The sequence below is a fragment of the Acomys russatus genome, chromosome 13 (genome assembly GCF_903995435.1).
Source record: "Acomys russatus chromosome 13, mAcoRus1.1, whole genome shotgun sequence".
NCBI classification, from domain to species: domain Eukaryota; kingdom Metazoa; phylum Chordata; class Mammalia; order Rodentia; family Muridae; genus Acomys; species Acomys russatus.
This window is the reverse complement of record NC_067149.1, coordinates 25,738,837-25,754,591: the sequence shown is the minus strand read 5'-3', so window position 1 is coordinate 25,754,591 and position 15,755 is coordinate 25,738,837. Positions and strand designations below refer to the sequence as shown.

Sequence of the window (15,755 nt, the reverse complement as noted above, 5' to 3'; positions counted from 1 at the left end):
ACTCTAATTTAGGACTACCCTGGCTACGGGAGAAGACTCCTGGGTCACAAGAACAGGAGGAGAAGGAAGAGGAGGAGGAAATGGAAATAATTTTGTTTTCTTTTCAGAGAATTGCAAATGGGCAGAGAAAGGGGAAAATACGAAACAGAACAAAAACTCAGACTCTGCAGAAAGACAGGAAATGAGACAAAAGGCTGAGTGATAGGCCGTGTCACTTTCTTTACACAATGTCTGTGTAACCTCTTGGAAAGGCCCTGCTTGGACTTGGGGCTCTGGGTGCAGAGTCTGTTTTCTTACCCCCAACTGGGAGTGCTCCTTGTGCTCTCTGAATCTCCGTTTCCGTGTGTGAAGCGGACTTCAAACATGGTCTTCAAAGGCCTTTCTGTCTTTATTTTTCCAAACATGAGGAAGGCATTAGACTTTTACATAGTTTGTGTTCATCGCCTGAAAGGCCGCACGTGCCTTTGGCCTGTCGCTGTGAGACACACCCAGGAGAACCTGCCTCTCTCCCCCAAGCTTGTCACCTCTGCTTTTCCATTTGTGGCTAAGAAAGCAAGAGACTCTGCCCTGCACAAGAAAGTTCCCTCTTTTTCTGCCTGGAGAGAACATGAGTAACAGATTTTTCCATCGGAGCTGTTTTTCCTGGACACAGCGTACCCTCCAACGGCTGGGCTCAGCATGTGATCTCTGGGAGACCTTAAATAAACTCTCAGTGTTCCTTATCAGGCCCAGTTTTAGTACCTTATGAATTCACTTTCTGTAGTTGGTAATTTTCCTTTTTAAACATAAGTTCCTTTTCATTCAGTAGCTGCTGAGAGCTTTCCAGGTACCTTGTGGTATAGCCCTCAACATAACGGACATGCCCTGTGCTCGGGCCAAGTCCCTGCAGCAGCTGTCTCTCCTGGCTTGCCCAGCATTTACCCTGGGCAGAGTCCTCATCCCTTTTTATTAGGACTTACAGTCACATTTACTTCGTAGTTTTTTTTTTTTGTTTGTTTTTTGTTTTTGTTTTTACCTCCATCTGAAATTACTTTGCGTGTTACTTGATTTTCTATTCCTTGCGTCTCCTGCTCACTCCTGGTCTCTACCACCAGGCACAGTGCCAGGCAGAGAGGGCCACATCACCGATGCGGTCTTACGCAAAATGAAAACACGCAACTCCTTACTCAACAAGAGCCAGGCATGGCCGGACCTGTAACTCCCACACTTGGGAGGCAGTGGGAGGGCCATGTGTTCAAGGCAAGCCTTTGGGCACTCTGTCTCAAAAGTGCAGGAGCTAGAGATGTAGTCCACAGGTACAACATTGCCCAGCATACACACAGTCCTTTGTTTGACCCCAACCAACAAAAAGTAATAACAACAGGAGGATTAAGAACTGTAACAGAGACTCCACCCATCGGGGGATCGAAATAGATGCTGGACTCACAGCCAAACTTTAGGCAGAGTGCAGGGAGTCTTACGGAAGAGTAGGGGGATAGAAGGACCCAGAGAGGACAGAAACTCCACAGAAGACCAACCAAGACAACAAACCTGGGCCCAGGTGGGGCCTGTGGAAACTGGTGCACCAACCAAGGACCATGCACGGAGAGGACCTAGACCCCCTGCTCAGATGTAGCCGATAGATAGCCCAGTCTTCATGTGGGTCCCCTAGTAAGGGGAGCAGGGGCTGTCTCTGCCATGGACTGCTCTTTGATCGTTTCCCTCTGGTGGGCGGCCTTACCAGGCCACAGAGGAAGAGGATGAGACTTGATGGGCTGGGGTGAGTTGGTAGGGGAGGAGTGCTCCCCCTGTTTGAGGACTAGGGGAGGGGGAGGGGGAAAGAGGGAGGGAGGATGAGACTGAGAGGAGACAAGAGAGGGGACCACATAGGGATGTAAAGTAAATAACTTTTAAAAATAAAAAAAAAATTTTTTTAAAGAACTGTAGTAGTTGGGTGGTGGTGCCACATGTCTTTGCTGCACTTGGGAGGCAGAGAGAAGTGGATCTTTGAATTCAAGGCCAGCCTGGTCTACAGAGTGAGTTGTGAGTGCCAGGAAAACTAGGGCCACACAGAGAAACACTGTCTGGGAGGGGGGGAAAGCAATAAAGAAGCAAAACAATAATTCAAGCGTGAGTTCCTTCTGAGCCAGAGATCTTGTGGGACCACAGTGCCACCCTGAGCACCCATGGGACCAGCTCTGGTTCCTGGCACTTTATGACACCCAAGTAATAATCCTTATAATGAGCAGAAGCTTAAGAAGTGGGAAATCCAAGTGCTGTGGCTTCCGGTGATAACACTGGAGAGGCGAAGACAGTGTGTGTGGACGAGATGCTGGTCCCAGACAGCCAGTGAGGTATCAGAGCCAGTGTCCACCACTCTCCTCCATGGCCATGAGGTCCTGTTCGTTGGTTGGTGGTTAGAACAAGTTTTCCCAATTGGCTTCTCTATAGCACCCCTTTATGTGTGTTTGGTGCCTGAGCCCATTTGAACTGAACCAAACCAGTTCTTGGGGCTGAAATCTGAAGGAAAACATCCTTTTCTTTACTGCAGAGCTCACTACACTTAGAAGGTTAGCTCTTAGTTATGGCGGGTGGCTTGGTAGTAGGCTAAGCTGTTGGTTGGCTTTGAAAGACGGCAACACACTGCCTGTGCTGAGATCTACGGTGTGCTGGGCATTTGCCTGGCATGGCATGTGCTTGATAAAGAATGAGAATGGTCGTTTGGTGATGATAAAAAGAGACTCTATACTCCTTTAAAAGAAAAAGGGGGCCCTGAGGACCAATAAGATGACTCTGCAGTTCGGAGCACTTGCTGTTCTGGCAGAGGATTCGGGTTGGATTCCCAGCGACCATGTGGCAGCCAATTTGTAACTTCAGCTCCATGGAGTCTGATACTCTCTCCTGGCCTCTGAAGGTACAGTACCCACATGGTGCTCATACATAATGCAATCAGAACACCTACACATATAAAATAAAAGTTAATTAAATTTTCAGAAAAAAAAAAAAAAAAAACCAAGACCCTATATACATATATCTTCCCTTAAACTGCTATGGGTATTTTCCCTTACTTCCAGGAACAGTAAAATTCCCCAGTACACCTGCCTGAGTTCACCAAGTAGGTGAGCCTGCACCTGCACCACAGTGTATGTTTCATAGTCTTGTCTCACAGATGCCCATCTTTGTTTAGACCCACGTTGGGATGTCAGTTCATTTTTTCACAGGGACTCTGCTGTGGGTTAGACATTGACTCCTCAGTCTTTGTGTGTCAGAAGCTTACTTCCCTAAGCTCTATGCTGGTGGTACTTGGAGGTGGGATTTGAAGGGCTAGTTAGGATTAGATGAGGTCATAAGGGTGGAGTCCCCATGATGGTGTTACTGGTTTTATACAAAAAAAAAAAAAAAGGAAGAGGACCCAAGTCAGCACGCTCTGTCTCTCTGCATGTGATACCCACAGTATGATGTGGCAAGCAGGCTTTTAACAGATGCCATGACTGTGCCCTAGGGCTTCTCAGCCTCTAGAACCACGTGATAAATCTTGATTTTTGTAAAGCACTGCTTATAGTGTTTTGTTATAGCAACAGAAAACGAACTGAGCAGAGTTGCTAAGCAGGACAGGTTAAGTCTGCTCTAGAGCTGGGTGCTTGTCAGGAGGCAATGGGAAGAGCAGCAAAGTCAGAGAGAGTGAGCCTCACCCATTCCTGCCCCTGGTCTCAGAACGCCACTGTCTAGATGTGCTTCCTAACTGGTCATAGCATTCCTATCTGATAGTCTGATGCTGCAGCGATGAACCGCCTTGCTTTGAGCGTAGCTCTGTCCCTAGGCGTCCCCATCATCACACCTAGAGCCTATCCAACTTTGTATCGGTAACACTCAGGATCCAGCGCCACATGAAGCAATTGATTAAGGATATCCAAGTTGCACCATTCTTTCTCTCACAGCAGAAACTACAGACTGAATGAGGAGTTCAAGGAATGATTTTGAGTACAGTTGTATCCAGTAGTCTAGCCATCCAGCGCTTCCCAGCCATCTCTGTCCCCAACCCAGCTGCTTGCCAGGGTGTGTCCTGATGGTTCTAGGCTGTCATCCCAGTCACTTTGTCACTAAACAATTATAAGAGTATTTCTGGAACACTGAGCCGGAGATGAGCTATTAATTTAATACTTATGAGCATTTCATAATCTAATTAATAATCTGAGGACAAGTAATAGCTACTGCTCTTTTTACAAATCTGGTGCTGGAGAGTAAACGCAAGCCTTGGTGCATGGCAAGCAAAGCTCTGCCACTGAGCAGCACTCCCAGTTTTACCTTCATTTCTCTTCTGCGTATGTGCATTGACACCGATTAAAAACAAAAAAGTCCCGCTTTGAATTATCTTCACAGTCCTCCTAATCATGGCATCTTCACCTGGGTCCCGGTTGTTTGAGACCCACAACTTTCTGAATGTCCTCAGGGACATCATTACAGAACATTCACTTTCTCGTTTATCCTACACACATATACATGTGGACCCCAGAGCAAAACCGCTGACTGAGCAGCCCTTTAAAGTGCTTAAGCAACTTATTTCTTCTAACTTCCCGCTCTTCCACTGGTCAGAAAGCATGTGCACAAGCCACTACGTCCAGAGTTGTTGTGTTTCCGGCTGTTGTGTGATCTCTGTCTGCATCCAAGTCCATTGTTGATTAAGTTGGCTTCCCCACAGTTGAGTCTTCCCCACAGTCTGCTGTCATTCAGGGTAAGCGAAGGACTTGATGTTAAAACAGTCCTGATCCTTGACAGATAGACGGGGAGGACGGGAGGCTGCTCACCCTATGCCTACCTTAAGGCGCCGGATATATTCCAGCCCTCAGATTCCCAGTGCCTGGCCTGCGCCATCTCCTCCGACATTCTTGTGAGATAGGGATTTTTGTCTCCGTTGGACAAAGGAGCAAAGGGGTTCCCACAAAGATCAAGTAACTTTCTCAAAGACAAACCACTACAAAACATCAAGGTTTGTTTCATTCTAGAATTTATGTTTTTACCCATCATACCAGAAGGCTCATATTTTTCACAACCAAGGTACCATGTTACCAGCTCTATCTCAACTTCCCTAAGAAAAACAAGTCAATGAATTATATTTCTGAGTAGTCTTCTCATTTTACCTTGAAGTATAACATACTTTGAATACTCCCTGCCCTGTGAGTAATTCCATTGGTAAATTATTCTGCAAAATGCAAATGATGAGATCAGCCCTCTTGTGAGTCCACAGTTAGCCTGCCAAGACACTCTGTGCCTGGCCTCCCTGATGCTGAGTGACATTGATGTTTTCCCTGTGGAACTCTGAGTTGATTTCTGAGTGGAAAGGCCACTGGCATGTGACGTTTATGAGAAGCAACGTTCATTAAATACTCTATCCCATGTCTTAAATTCCCAGCTAACCCAGAATATTCACAGGATGGGGAGCCAGATTGGAGTTTGAATGGTACCCAGCATAGCCCATCTCTTTGGCCGTTGTTAATGAAGTTGAGAGCTAAGCGCACAGTATGTCATCATATGTTTAAAGTGTAAATGAAGAGAGGCTTCAGGTGGCCAAAAGAAATAGCAGGGTTTTTAGCTGGATTTTCCTCTGCTGCTTTCCTGACTCATGGTGAAAGGCTTTTGTTTCTAATCAAAGCAACAAACAGTAAGGTCACTTCCTTGCGATTTTATGGCAGCGGAAGGCATTGGGGGCCTTGGGTCCTCATTTCTACCGGCTTGTAGTTGGAGGACACAAGCACACACACTCCACATCGCTGAATACTTGTGTCCTGCGTCCTGTGCCTTCTTACCAGCCCCTTTAAATGAGCCTCGATCATGGATTGGAGGTAAGCGTAATTGCTCTGGCCATCAGATTACAGGCAGTGTCATTGGGCATCATGAGCAGAGTACTGGACAGATCTTAACTTTATATGGGAGAGGGTTCCTGTAGGCAGAACATTTCAGAAACTAACTGTTAAGAAACAAAACTAACAAGGCATGTTAGTTTTTCCAGGAATTAACTCCTTGCTAACTCCTGTTGGGTAAGGTGTGGAACATTATCGTAACGGAGATGGCTCTTAACGGCTGTCTTTGGGACGGTTTTCCTGTTATGTGTAGAACCACTGTCTTGGCTTCTTTAAAAGACTGAATGGGCTCATTTTCCAATTCTCTTCAGCACTTCTGTGATTGTTGAAGTGTGTCATTCCAGGTCACCACCAGCTACACACACCTACTATTTTTCTATTCTTTCTTTTCTCTTAATTATTTTATAATTTGAAAGATTCAGGCTCCTTCCTTCACTTATCCTGGAAAGAGCAGCGGGGAAAGATCCCCGCTCGCAGCACAAAAATGCTTTTGATTTGTAATTATTAATCACCTCATCAGCAAGATGGGTCCCTCCATTTTTGTCTGGTGCTTGGCAGCAAAGGTCCTAGTGTCCTAGAACTCATTAGTGTCCTCTCTGAAAGGACCCTTTGATGTGTGCCCGGGCTCTGCCTAGGGAAAGCAGGAAGAGTGAATTCTGCCTATTACGCTAGTTCACGGCAAAGCATCTGTGTGAGCAGAATTCATCAGCTCTCTGTAGAGACCTCGGAAATGCCATTTTTGTGGCTAGCTATCAATTAATTAATCTTCTGATTTGTCAGAGGAAGTTTTACATCCTTATTAAAGGGAAGCTGTTTGTTCTTCCCCGTCTTGTAATGTGGTTATGGTAAACTCGTTAAAGGCCAGTGTCGTGTGTTCATCTTTCTTTCCCGGTCAGTTGTTGGCGATGGGGGATGGGAGGGAAATCTGGGTAGACTTCAGAAAAGAAAGGAAATTATCTCATACCGTGGAGTGCAAAGCTCTGGGGATAGGAGGAAGTCTCTGGAGGAAGTAGGTGGGGTTGGGTAAGAGAAAAGAAACCTTAAAGAAACAAACATATCACCGTGGGGACTGCAGTGGGACCTCCCACCTTAATAGAACACAATTGTTTGGCCTTAGAAGTCAGCCATCTGTCTCTAAATCCATCCTACCTAAAGGTGTCTGATGTCTGAAAGAATATGTTATTTTCTGAAACACAGCCCTGTGGTCTAGAATTTTCAGAGAAGCATGATAGTGGCCCAGGGCCTCGTGTGATGTGATTCACACAAAAGATTCATGTTGAGAAATAAAGCCATCTGTTCTGCAGCTCGGAGGTCAGAGGTCAGAGGTCAGAGACTAACTCTTATTCAGAGCTATCACACTTTGACCTTCCCTCCTCCTTGCTGGAACATGCTCTGCTTTCCAGTGTGCTGTTTACTGGGTCCTCCACCTGGAGGCTGGAGAAGATATAGCTATGGGATACAGGATAGGGAGGAGGGTGCTGTGCCCTCCCACAGAGAGACTGCTAGATTACCACCAGCATTTGGGGAGGTGGGGAGAAAAACACCACTGGTCTAGGAGAGCTGGATACTCATGCCCTGAAATGCTTAAGGTGAAGTAAGACCTGTAAATCACTTTATCCAGTCTCTACACTCTGTTACTGAGGCTGAGGAAAGCTAACTCTCCCTCTCGTGGTAGCTCTTCAGCCAGCACTGGGATGGCATGTCCGCCTTCTGAGCTCTACGCTGGGATTTCTGCCTTGTTGGAGCTTGTGCAGCCCTTGGACACTTTCTGTCACAATAGCTGTGAGTTCATATGTGCACCTGCCCTGTTGTGCCTGGAAAACACCTTTTCCTTGGTGTTATGAACTGCCGCTGGCTCTTACAGTCTCCCCTCCTCCCTGATCCTCCATGAAGATCCCTGAGACAATGAGCAGGCAAGGCGGCTCAGCAGGTTTAAAAGAAAAATAAAGCATGCTGCCAAGCGTGAAGAACTGAGTTCGATCCCAAGGACCCACATGTTTGTGCCCGGTACATCACAGTCAAGAATGCAGATCTCTGAACCCCAGCTCTGCCGACTTCCACACTGGGTTTCAAGGGTATCTGGTCACTCTGCCCGGTTTCCAGTGTCTCTGTCTGCCATGTAGGAAGAGCAGCTTCTCACAGAAGCATGTTGGGATAGAAGGCAATGTTCCAAAGGAGGTTCGTTTAAGAGAAAGTGCGGGCAGAAACCCGTGGGCTCATACAGAAAAGTTCCCCAAGAAACAGTCTCCAGTCACACAAGAGGTGCCTCTAGGTTAAAGATTCAAGCGCTAAGAAACATGAGCTGCAGACAGAGTGTGCACTTTTCCTCTCCACACTGCCGACTCTTCCTTGCTGTATCCAGAGATGGGACCAGTGCTGAGGCCCCATTGCAACTCAGAAATTCTCCCTCTTACTCCAAACCATTACATTTACTTCCCTGGCACCTCTCTAAATCGAAACGATGTGTGTCTCTGTGCTTGCTTCCATCCCCTTCTCTTTTCCTCTCCTTCCCTCCCTCCCTCCCTCTCCTCCGTCTCTCCCTTCTTGCTTCTTTCCCCCAGTTTTGGTTTTTGCCTAGAAAGGAAATCAAGAGACTAGAATGACCTCAGTTCCTTAGAGCCAGCGGCAGTGCGAGTGGAGCCAACATGGTCAAGCAAAGTTGGGGATGGAGAATTGCTACAGCTGTTAGCTGTAGCAGAAATGGACATGCTGTCTAGGAAGAAATCAGAGCATGCGAGGTATAATTGTAACCATCCTAATCCAACTAGGCACTATCCCTTAGATCAGACTTCTGTACAAGCCAACATGGCATGCTGATGTGTGCTTGGAATCCCAGCTACGTGGGAGGCAGAAGCAGCAGGAAGGGCTCGTGAGCCCAGAAATTCACAGCCAGAGTGGGTGAGATAGTGAGGCTTTGTCCCCCCACACAAAGCAACCAACAAAAGCATCAGACGTTTGGCTAGAGATAGCTCAGTAGTTAAGAGTACTTGATGTTCTTTCCGGCGACTGCAGCTCAATTTCTGATACCCACATGGCAGCTCACAGTCATCTATAACTCCAGTTCCAGATCCGACAGCATCAGTGGGCACCAGGCACGCAAGTGATGCATAGAATTACATGCAGGTAGAACACCCATGCACATAAAATAAAGTTAAGTTAAAAAATAGAAAACCAGCCGGGTGTGGTGGTGCATGCCTTTAATCCCAGCACTCGGGAGGCAGAGGCAGGCAGATCACTGTAAGTTTGAGGCCAGCCTGGTCTACAAAAGGGAGTCCAGGATAGTCAAGACTAACACAGAGAGACCCTGTCTCGAAACCCCCCAGAAAGAAAGAAAGAGAGAGAGAGAGAGAGAGAGAGAGAGAGAGAGAGAGAGAGAGAGAGAGAGAAAGAGAAAACCACCCCACACCTATTTCCTAGGTTCTTTCTATTCCAGTTCTATGTCACGCTTAAATTAACAGAGGTGAGTAAATTTGCCCACAGAGTCTCCAAAGCCTCCTGCAGTGAGCAAGGACAGACAGCCACTCAGCCGCCACTCTCTGCCACTCACCCAAGCTTTACTATTAGTTCACAGACCATGGACTCAGTGTGTATCAAAGCCGGTGACTTGAGATGGCTGCAATAAGTAGAATTTAATTAATATGATTTTGAGATCAGAGGATTAAACTGACTTTTGCACTAACCACTATATTTGAGTCATAAAAACCATGAGTACTTAGGTAGAAATCAGATCAGGTCTGTTTGGGCAAACAATGAATCTCTGATACATTTGGAAATTCTGATTTCTATATGCTCTGTCCCCCAGAAACAGAGAAAGGAAGTTCTGAGTGTATACAGTTGGTTAACAGCAGGTATCTCTGTCTCTCTCTGTCTCTCTCTCTGTCTGTCTCTCTCTCTCTCTCTCTGTGTGTGTGTGTGTGTGTGTGTGTGTGTGTGTGTGTGTAAATCCTGCTTTCCTACTCTCACAGTGAGAAATCCCTTTGAGCTCCTGACAGAGTGATTAAAACCCATTTATAATGTTGAGGGGGTAGAGCTGCCTCCCATCTGGCATCAAAAATGTGCCCTTTAGGTAGGGGGTGGATATTGTTGCTTAATACCATCTGCCCCAAATACAATAAGTAAAGGCAGTGGTGTAGTGAAAGAATCTAGACATTACCAGGAGTATGGCGTTGCACAGCAAATGGGTAGACTTTCAGGGACTGTAATGTTTGTGCATAAATTCACAGATAGAGGCAGGGAAGATAGTTAAAGACTGTCTTTTGCAGGCTTGGTGTTGGCTTGAGGGTAGATGGAGAGGCATTTGCGTTTTATGGATGTTGTCTTCAACCATGTTAAGGATCGGAACCCAAAACAAATGGGATGAAAGTTCTAGAATGTTTTCCTGGAAAGACTCTTCTTGATATATTTTGCTTTTATTGTTGGAAATGGGGCCTTGCAAACTTGTCTTACCAAGTCAAAATACTGAGAGAGGTCTCAGCCTGGGGTCTGCTGTCTTAGACAGACTGTGTCTTCCCGAGAAAGGTAAGGTGCTTAGCCCTCCATGTGTGATGCCTCTGAGTCCACTTGCTCTGTCTAACAGAACACCTGAGAGTGGGTAACTTATTTTAAAATGTAACAAACAGGAACTGTTTCTCACCGTGCTAGAGGCTGGGGAGTCCAAATTCAAGGTGTCAGCATTTGACCTTGCTATGAACATGGTGCCTCCCTGGCTGCCTTCTTCCCTCTTCCCACCTCAGGCCGTAACTCCTGCAGCTCCCAGACAGAGTTGGTAAGAAAGCAGGCTGTGCTGTGGCCTTGCAGCCCTCCTTCGTGTGACTGTAGGATACATTCGTGGTCCTACTCAGTGTCTGCCTCCTCCATGCCCCTTGGGACATGGGTGAGGCCAGCCTAGACTGTGTGGTGTGGAGTACCTTACCCCATGAAAACCCCTAAGAGTCTGAAGTTCCTTTTGGTGTCCAGAACTGAAGGGTCTGTCTCTCTCCCTTCAGAACTCCCATCACGTGCCATGGCAGTTAGCTCCGCCAGCCTAACACTGCATGAGACCTCCTTTATAAGGCCCCGGTCCATCAAGGGAAGAATGGGCCTGAAGACTCATTACTTTTAAGACCTCCATCTGTTAGTTCTTCCACTGAGCAACACTTCAGTGTTTCAGAGGGCACATCCATAGCATTCATCTTATTTGGATGCATCTAAAGTGTGGTATCTTGCATTGACTAGGACTCTGTAGAAGGTGTTTTGAATCTGGCAGCAGGGCCTGCCGTCTCCCTTCTGTGGCTATTTTCACTGCCCCTCTGGGAGGAAGAAGCATGCCTTTGGTGACACCTCTTAGTATGTGGCATTCTGTTGTGCTGAGAGTCAGCTTAGCCTAGTGGGACCTGAGTGTACGTGGTCTGCTCGCCATGAGAACAGCCATCGGCTTTGGTGGATTTATCTGTAAATCATCAGAGATTTTTGAAACCATCTTTGTATTGGAGTTGGGGCAATAGAAGGTTGCTTAGGTAACTCTGCCCATGCCAGACACCCCTTGAGACATGGGCACTCCACATCATCAGACAAGCACTAGGGTCAAACGTGAGGCATCTCTTGTTTCGTCTTACTCATTTCTTCCTCCTTTGAAAATGCTTTTTAAATTTTATTTCTTTTATGTGTGTGAATTTTTGTCTACATGTGTGTTCCACATGTCTGTCGTACCCACAGAGATCAAAAGAAGGCATCGGTTCCCCTGGGACTGGAATTACAGGTGGTTATGAGCCACCAAGTGGGTGCTTGGAATTGAACCTGCACCCTCTATAAGAGAGCCCAGTGCTCTTAACCACTGAGTCAGCTTTTCAGTTATTTTTTAAAAGCAATAACTGATCATCTCATGATATATTTACTTATTTCTGAGTTAGTTCTCACTACATATCTCAGACTAAACTTGAATTCGCTATGTATCCCAGGCTGGTCTCTAACATGTCTTCCAGTGTTAGCCTTCTCCACTGCTATAATTAAAAACTCGGGCCACCACTCCCCGCTCTTTAGTGGCTTTATGTGACAAAAAGTACCTGTTACTTTCCCGGTTTTTATAAAACAGACAGGCAAATGCATGCTCTCCTTCCACAGCTTGGTTTTTTTTTGTTTTGTTTTGTTTTGTTTTTTTTGTTTTTTTTTTTTTTTTTTTTTTTCTTTGCAAAGAGCGTGCTGCAGGCTGGGGCTGCGGCAGTTGAGAAGATCCATCTTGTCCCTGGAGGCTGATAGCCCAAAATGGAGGGCCTCTCACTATTTAATCACTACTGTAAAACGTGCAGCCACCAAGGGTGGAGAGCTCTGAAAGAACAACCCCGCAGAGTGGGAGGTGTGGGGTGCTGGGCTGTGTGCAGCACCTGTGTGCCTAGACCTTTAGCGTGTGGATCAGGAAACCAGGAAACAAAGACATGAGGTCAGCTGTCCAGGCGGCGACTTTAGCACAGGGGCTCTCAACCTGCGTTGATAGAGATTCGTTTGCGTGGGCAGGAAGTGGGGAGTGTCGAATGTCCTTTTCACGGGGGAAAGCACAGATATCCACATTATTATTCATAACAGTAGGAAAATTACAGTGATGAAGTAGCAACCGAAAATAATTTTATGCTTGGGGGTCACCACAACATGAGGAACTGAATTATAGGGTCACAGCATTAGGAAGGTTGAGAACCACTGCATTGGTGGAATGGCTAAGCTGGGTTTTGAACCCTTGCTGGCCAGTCTTTGACCATTAGCACTTCACAATAGTAGCTGTGAGAAAACGATTTTGTTTGTGGTGTGTGTATGTGCAGACATGTGCAGATATAGTTGTAAAGGTTAGAGCTTGATGTCAGATGTCTTTTTCTATCTCTCCCTGCCTTTTCCTTTTTCTTTTCGTGTATACGTGATGTGTGTGCATGTGTATGTGTGTGTACATTCACATGTGTGTGAAGATGCCCATGGGTGTCTGTGTGTGTGTGCTTCTAGAGACCAGAGATTGACACAGGTCAAACCTTAACCCCTGCCTCATCTATTGAAGCAGGGTCTCTTGGTTGAACTCAGCCAGTCTAGCTAGCCAGCTTACCCTGGTACTTGCCGACCTCCACCTCATGAACGCTGGAGTTACAAGTAGGCTTCCATGCCCTCTCAAAATGTCCCTGGGTGTTCAGGGTACCATACAAGTTCAGGTACTCACACTTGCGTGGTGAGTGCTTTCGCTACTGAGCCTCTCCCCAGACTACCTCCCTTTTTGGTACAGGGTCTCTTACAGAAACTGGAGGGCACCAATTTGCTTAGACTGGCTGGCCAGCAACCCGCCCCAAATCTTCCTCTCTCCTTGCCAGCACTGGAATTATAGGCATGCTGACACTGTGCCAGACTTTTTACATGGGGATGGGACATTTAAACTCAGGACCCGCCTTCCAGCAAGATCTTTGCCAACTGAACAATTTCCTAGGAAGTCATTTGTAGTCTGTGCTTAAAGACTAAATAGCTAGAACCTGTCTCCAGCCCGTATTTCTGGGAGTAGGAAGGAGATGGAGTGGGGAAAGCTCAAAAGACCTATGTGGGTATAGTGCAGAGAAGGAGGGAAAATGTGTACAAAACAAAATGAAGGGGCAAAGAGGTGAGATTGGTTAAGGAGTGGGTGTTGATCAAGATCAGCCAACTTTGCCCTTTTCTTGAGAAGAACCTCCCCACTTGCATGTGAGCTGAAGACGTGGAGCACTGTTCTTCAGGGCTGGCTGAGCTATTTTAGATGAAAGTGATGCATACCTTGAGAGCAGCCAGCCTGGAAATGTTTTATCTAATGTACCGTCCTGTCCCACCAGTGTCCATCCCAAGCCAATTTTGGGGTTTCTTGTTTGTTTGTTTGTTTTGTTTTTTGGAGGCCTACAGAATGGTGTTTCCTTAATGGTTCGTGAAGCTATACTTCCTAACTCTAATTTTGCTACTGTTATGAATTAGAATGCAATGTAAATATCTGATATGTAACTCCTGTGAGTCATTTGAGCACCAGAGAGGTCCCTTTGTTTCTTTTGCCATGTGTCCACACTGGGTAAATCTCCTCTCTCAGTTTTTCATTATTACCCAACTTCTTTGGCCTAGTGAGGACTGGCAGCCAGTGATGCCAGGCCAGACTGATTCTAACAGTCCCAGTATTTGACAGCTGTTTGCCTGGCGTTTACCCCTACACTGTCTTGCATCCCCACAGAAAACACTTCATTCTTTACCGGCATGACACCACTCCAGCGTTAATCATAAAACTGACCCTAAAACTTAGGTTTTGCATTAAGTTTCACTCTCTAGGCCCCACCAGTTAAATCCTACAGCTGAGAGAGCAGAGGAGCAGGGCATGAAAAAATGAAAGGAAGTGGAATAGAACACCAGGTACCTTCCCCTGACTTGAAGCAGCCTTGTAAGCATGGCTTACCATGCTTACCAGACCACAAAGATATTTAACCAGCTTGCTGGCTCACTGAATTGGTCATGCTGACACAAGTAAGGGGACTCTAAAGAAGAAGTACGGGATGTGGGATGGGCATGTGTCCAAATTTAACAAGTAAAAGTTTGGAAGAAAGACTTGTAGGCCAGGACATAATAGTTTTTTTTTACATTTTTCAGGTACTTGCTGTGCGCTTTGGTATCTGTGAATATCTAAGTAGAGTTTTGTCAGGAGTATTCAGAGTCCTCTCACGTTCACGCCAGTTCCTTCAACAGTCTTACAACGCCATTAACACTGCCTCTTCCTCCTCCTCCTCCTTTTTAACCTTTGAAACCATTTGCTTTTTTAAAGGAACACAATTACTAAAAGAAGATTCACAGATACTACATGTCACCCAGTGCCATGCAGGGGTTCTTTGCAGCTCCCGCACTGTTCTCCCATTTTGCAGATGAGGACCAGACGTAAAACTTCTTGGACTGGTTCTCTCTTTCTCTCCCATCATTGCCCCACCCCCAGTCTCATCTCACAGTAACGAGAGTCATCCTATGTAAATGGCCCCAGATTGCCTTCTCTATGCCTCAGAGCCTTCAGCATTTGTCATAAGTCTCACAATCCCTGTGACCCATGATAGGGTGAACATTCCAGCCCCTCAGCTTCAAACTTAAGTGTAGGTTGGAGTTAAGAGTGTACAGGAAGTCTTGTGGAAACAGGTTGCAGGTGCATAGGAGGATCTATGTTTGCTTTGAGACAGAATCTCATTATTTCCCAGGTTGAGCTCCATCTCAGTGCATAGCTAACGATGTCCTTGCATGCTGTATTCTGAGATACATGTCCACCCCCACTCTGAATTTCTAACCATATGAGTGATCCAGGAAACACCCTTTGAGAAGCCCTGATGAGCCTTGGATTGACTGTTATGTTCAGGCCACTCTTGGCTGACCGTACTCCAGCCACACTTTCTGCCGTCGTTTTCTTAAGCCACTCCTTCTCTGTAGGTGAAGAAAATGAAAATTGCTTCTTGAGGGGTAAAGAAAACATTGAGACCTTACAATATAGTCTGCGGCTCTTTGGAACTTGTTCCTGCCTTAGAGATATAGACAGTGTCTGTGGTGCTAAAATTTCATGGGGATGAAGTATGGAGGGGAGGGGGCCAAGGAAGCAAATTTTTTGATGGCAGTAATGAGGTAAAAAAGAAAGTTAAAAAAAATACAACTTGTGTAACAGCGTCTTGAACTAAGCAAGTTGTTGCCTCATGGCCTCTGTACTCTCATGGCCTTTGTACTTCTTGGTTCTCTCTTCCCGGAATTTTCTTGTCTCAGATTTATCAAGGCTGATTCCTCAGAATTATACCATCACAAGTTAAATCTTAGCCTTCTCAAACAGCCCTTTCCTTCCTGCCCTGCCTAAAGCAACAGCTCTCCCACATCTCCCTGCTTCCTGTCTGTGTGGTAGTCGCTGATCTGAAGTCATCCTGTAGGTTGGTTTGTTTGCCTCCTTCA

General features: G+C 46.2%; 1 protein-coding gene across 3 annotated transcripts in view; it reads left to right on the top strand.

The window, feature by feature from the left end:
* The window catches only part of Frmd4b (FERM domain containing 4B), a 313,962-nt gene that overhangs the window by 147,994 nt on the left and 150,213 nt on the right, over positions 1-15,755 (top strand). The window contains exon 1 of one of the 3 annotated variants that reach the window (XM_051154963.1): positions 5,654-5,819. The exons of the other annotated variants lie outside the window; for them this stretch is intronic. Coding sequence (XP_051010920.1) covers positions 5,796-5,819 — 24 coding nt within the window. The 5' untranslated portion in view covers positions 5,654-5,795. Of the gene's footprint in view, positions 1-5,653; positions 5,820-15,755 lie in introns of those variants that run through there. 3 annotated transcript variants of the gene reach the window in all.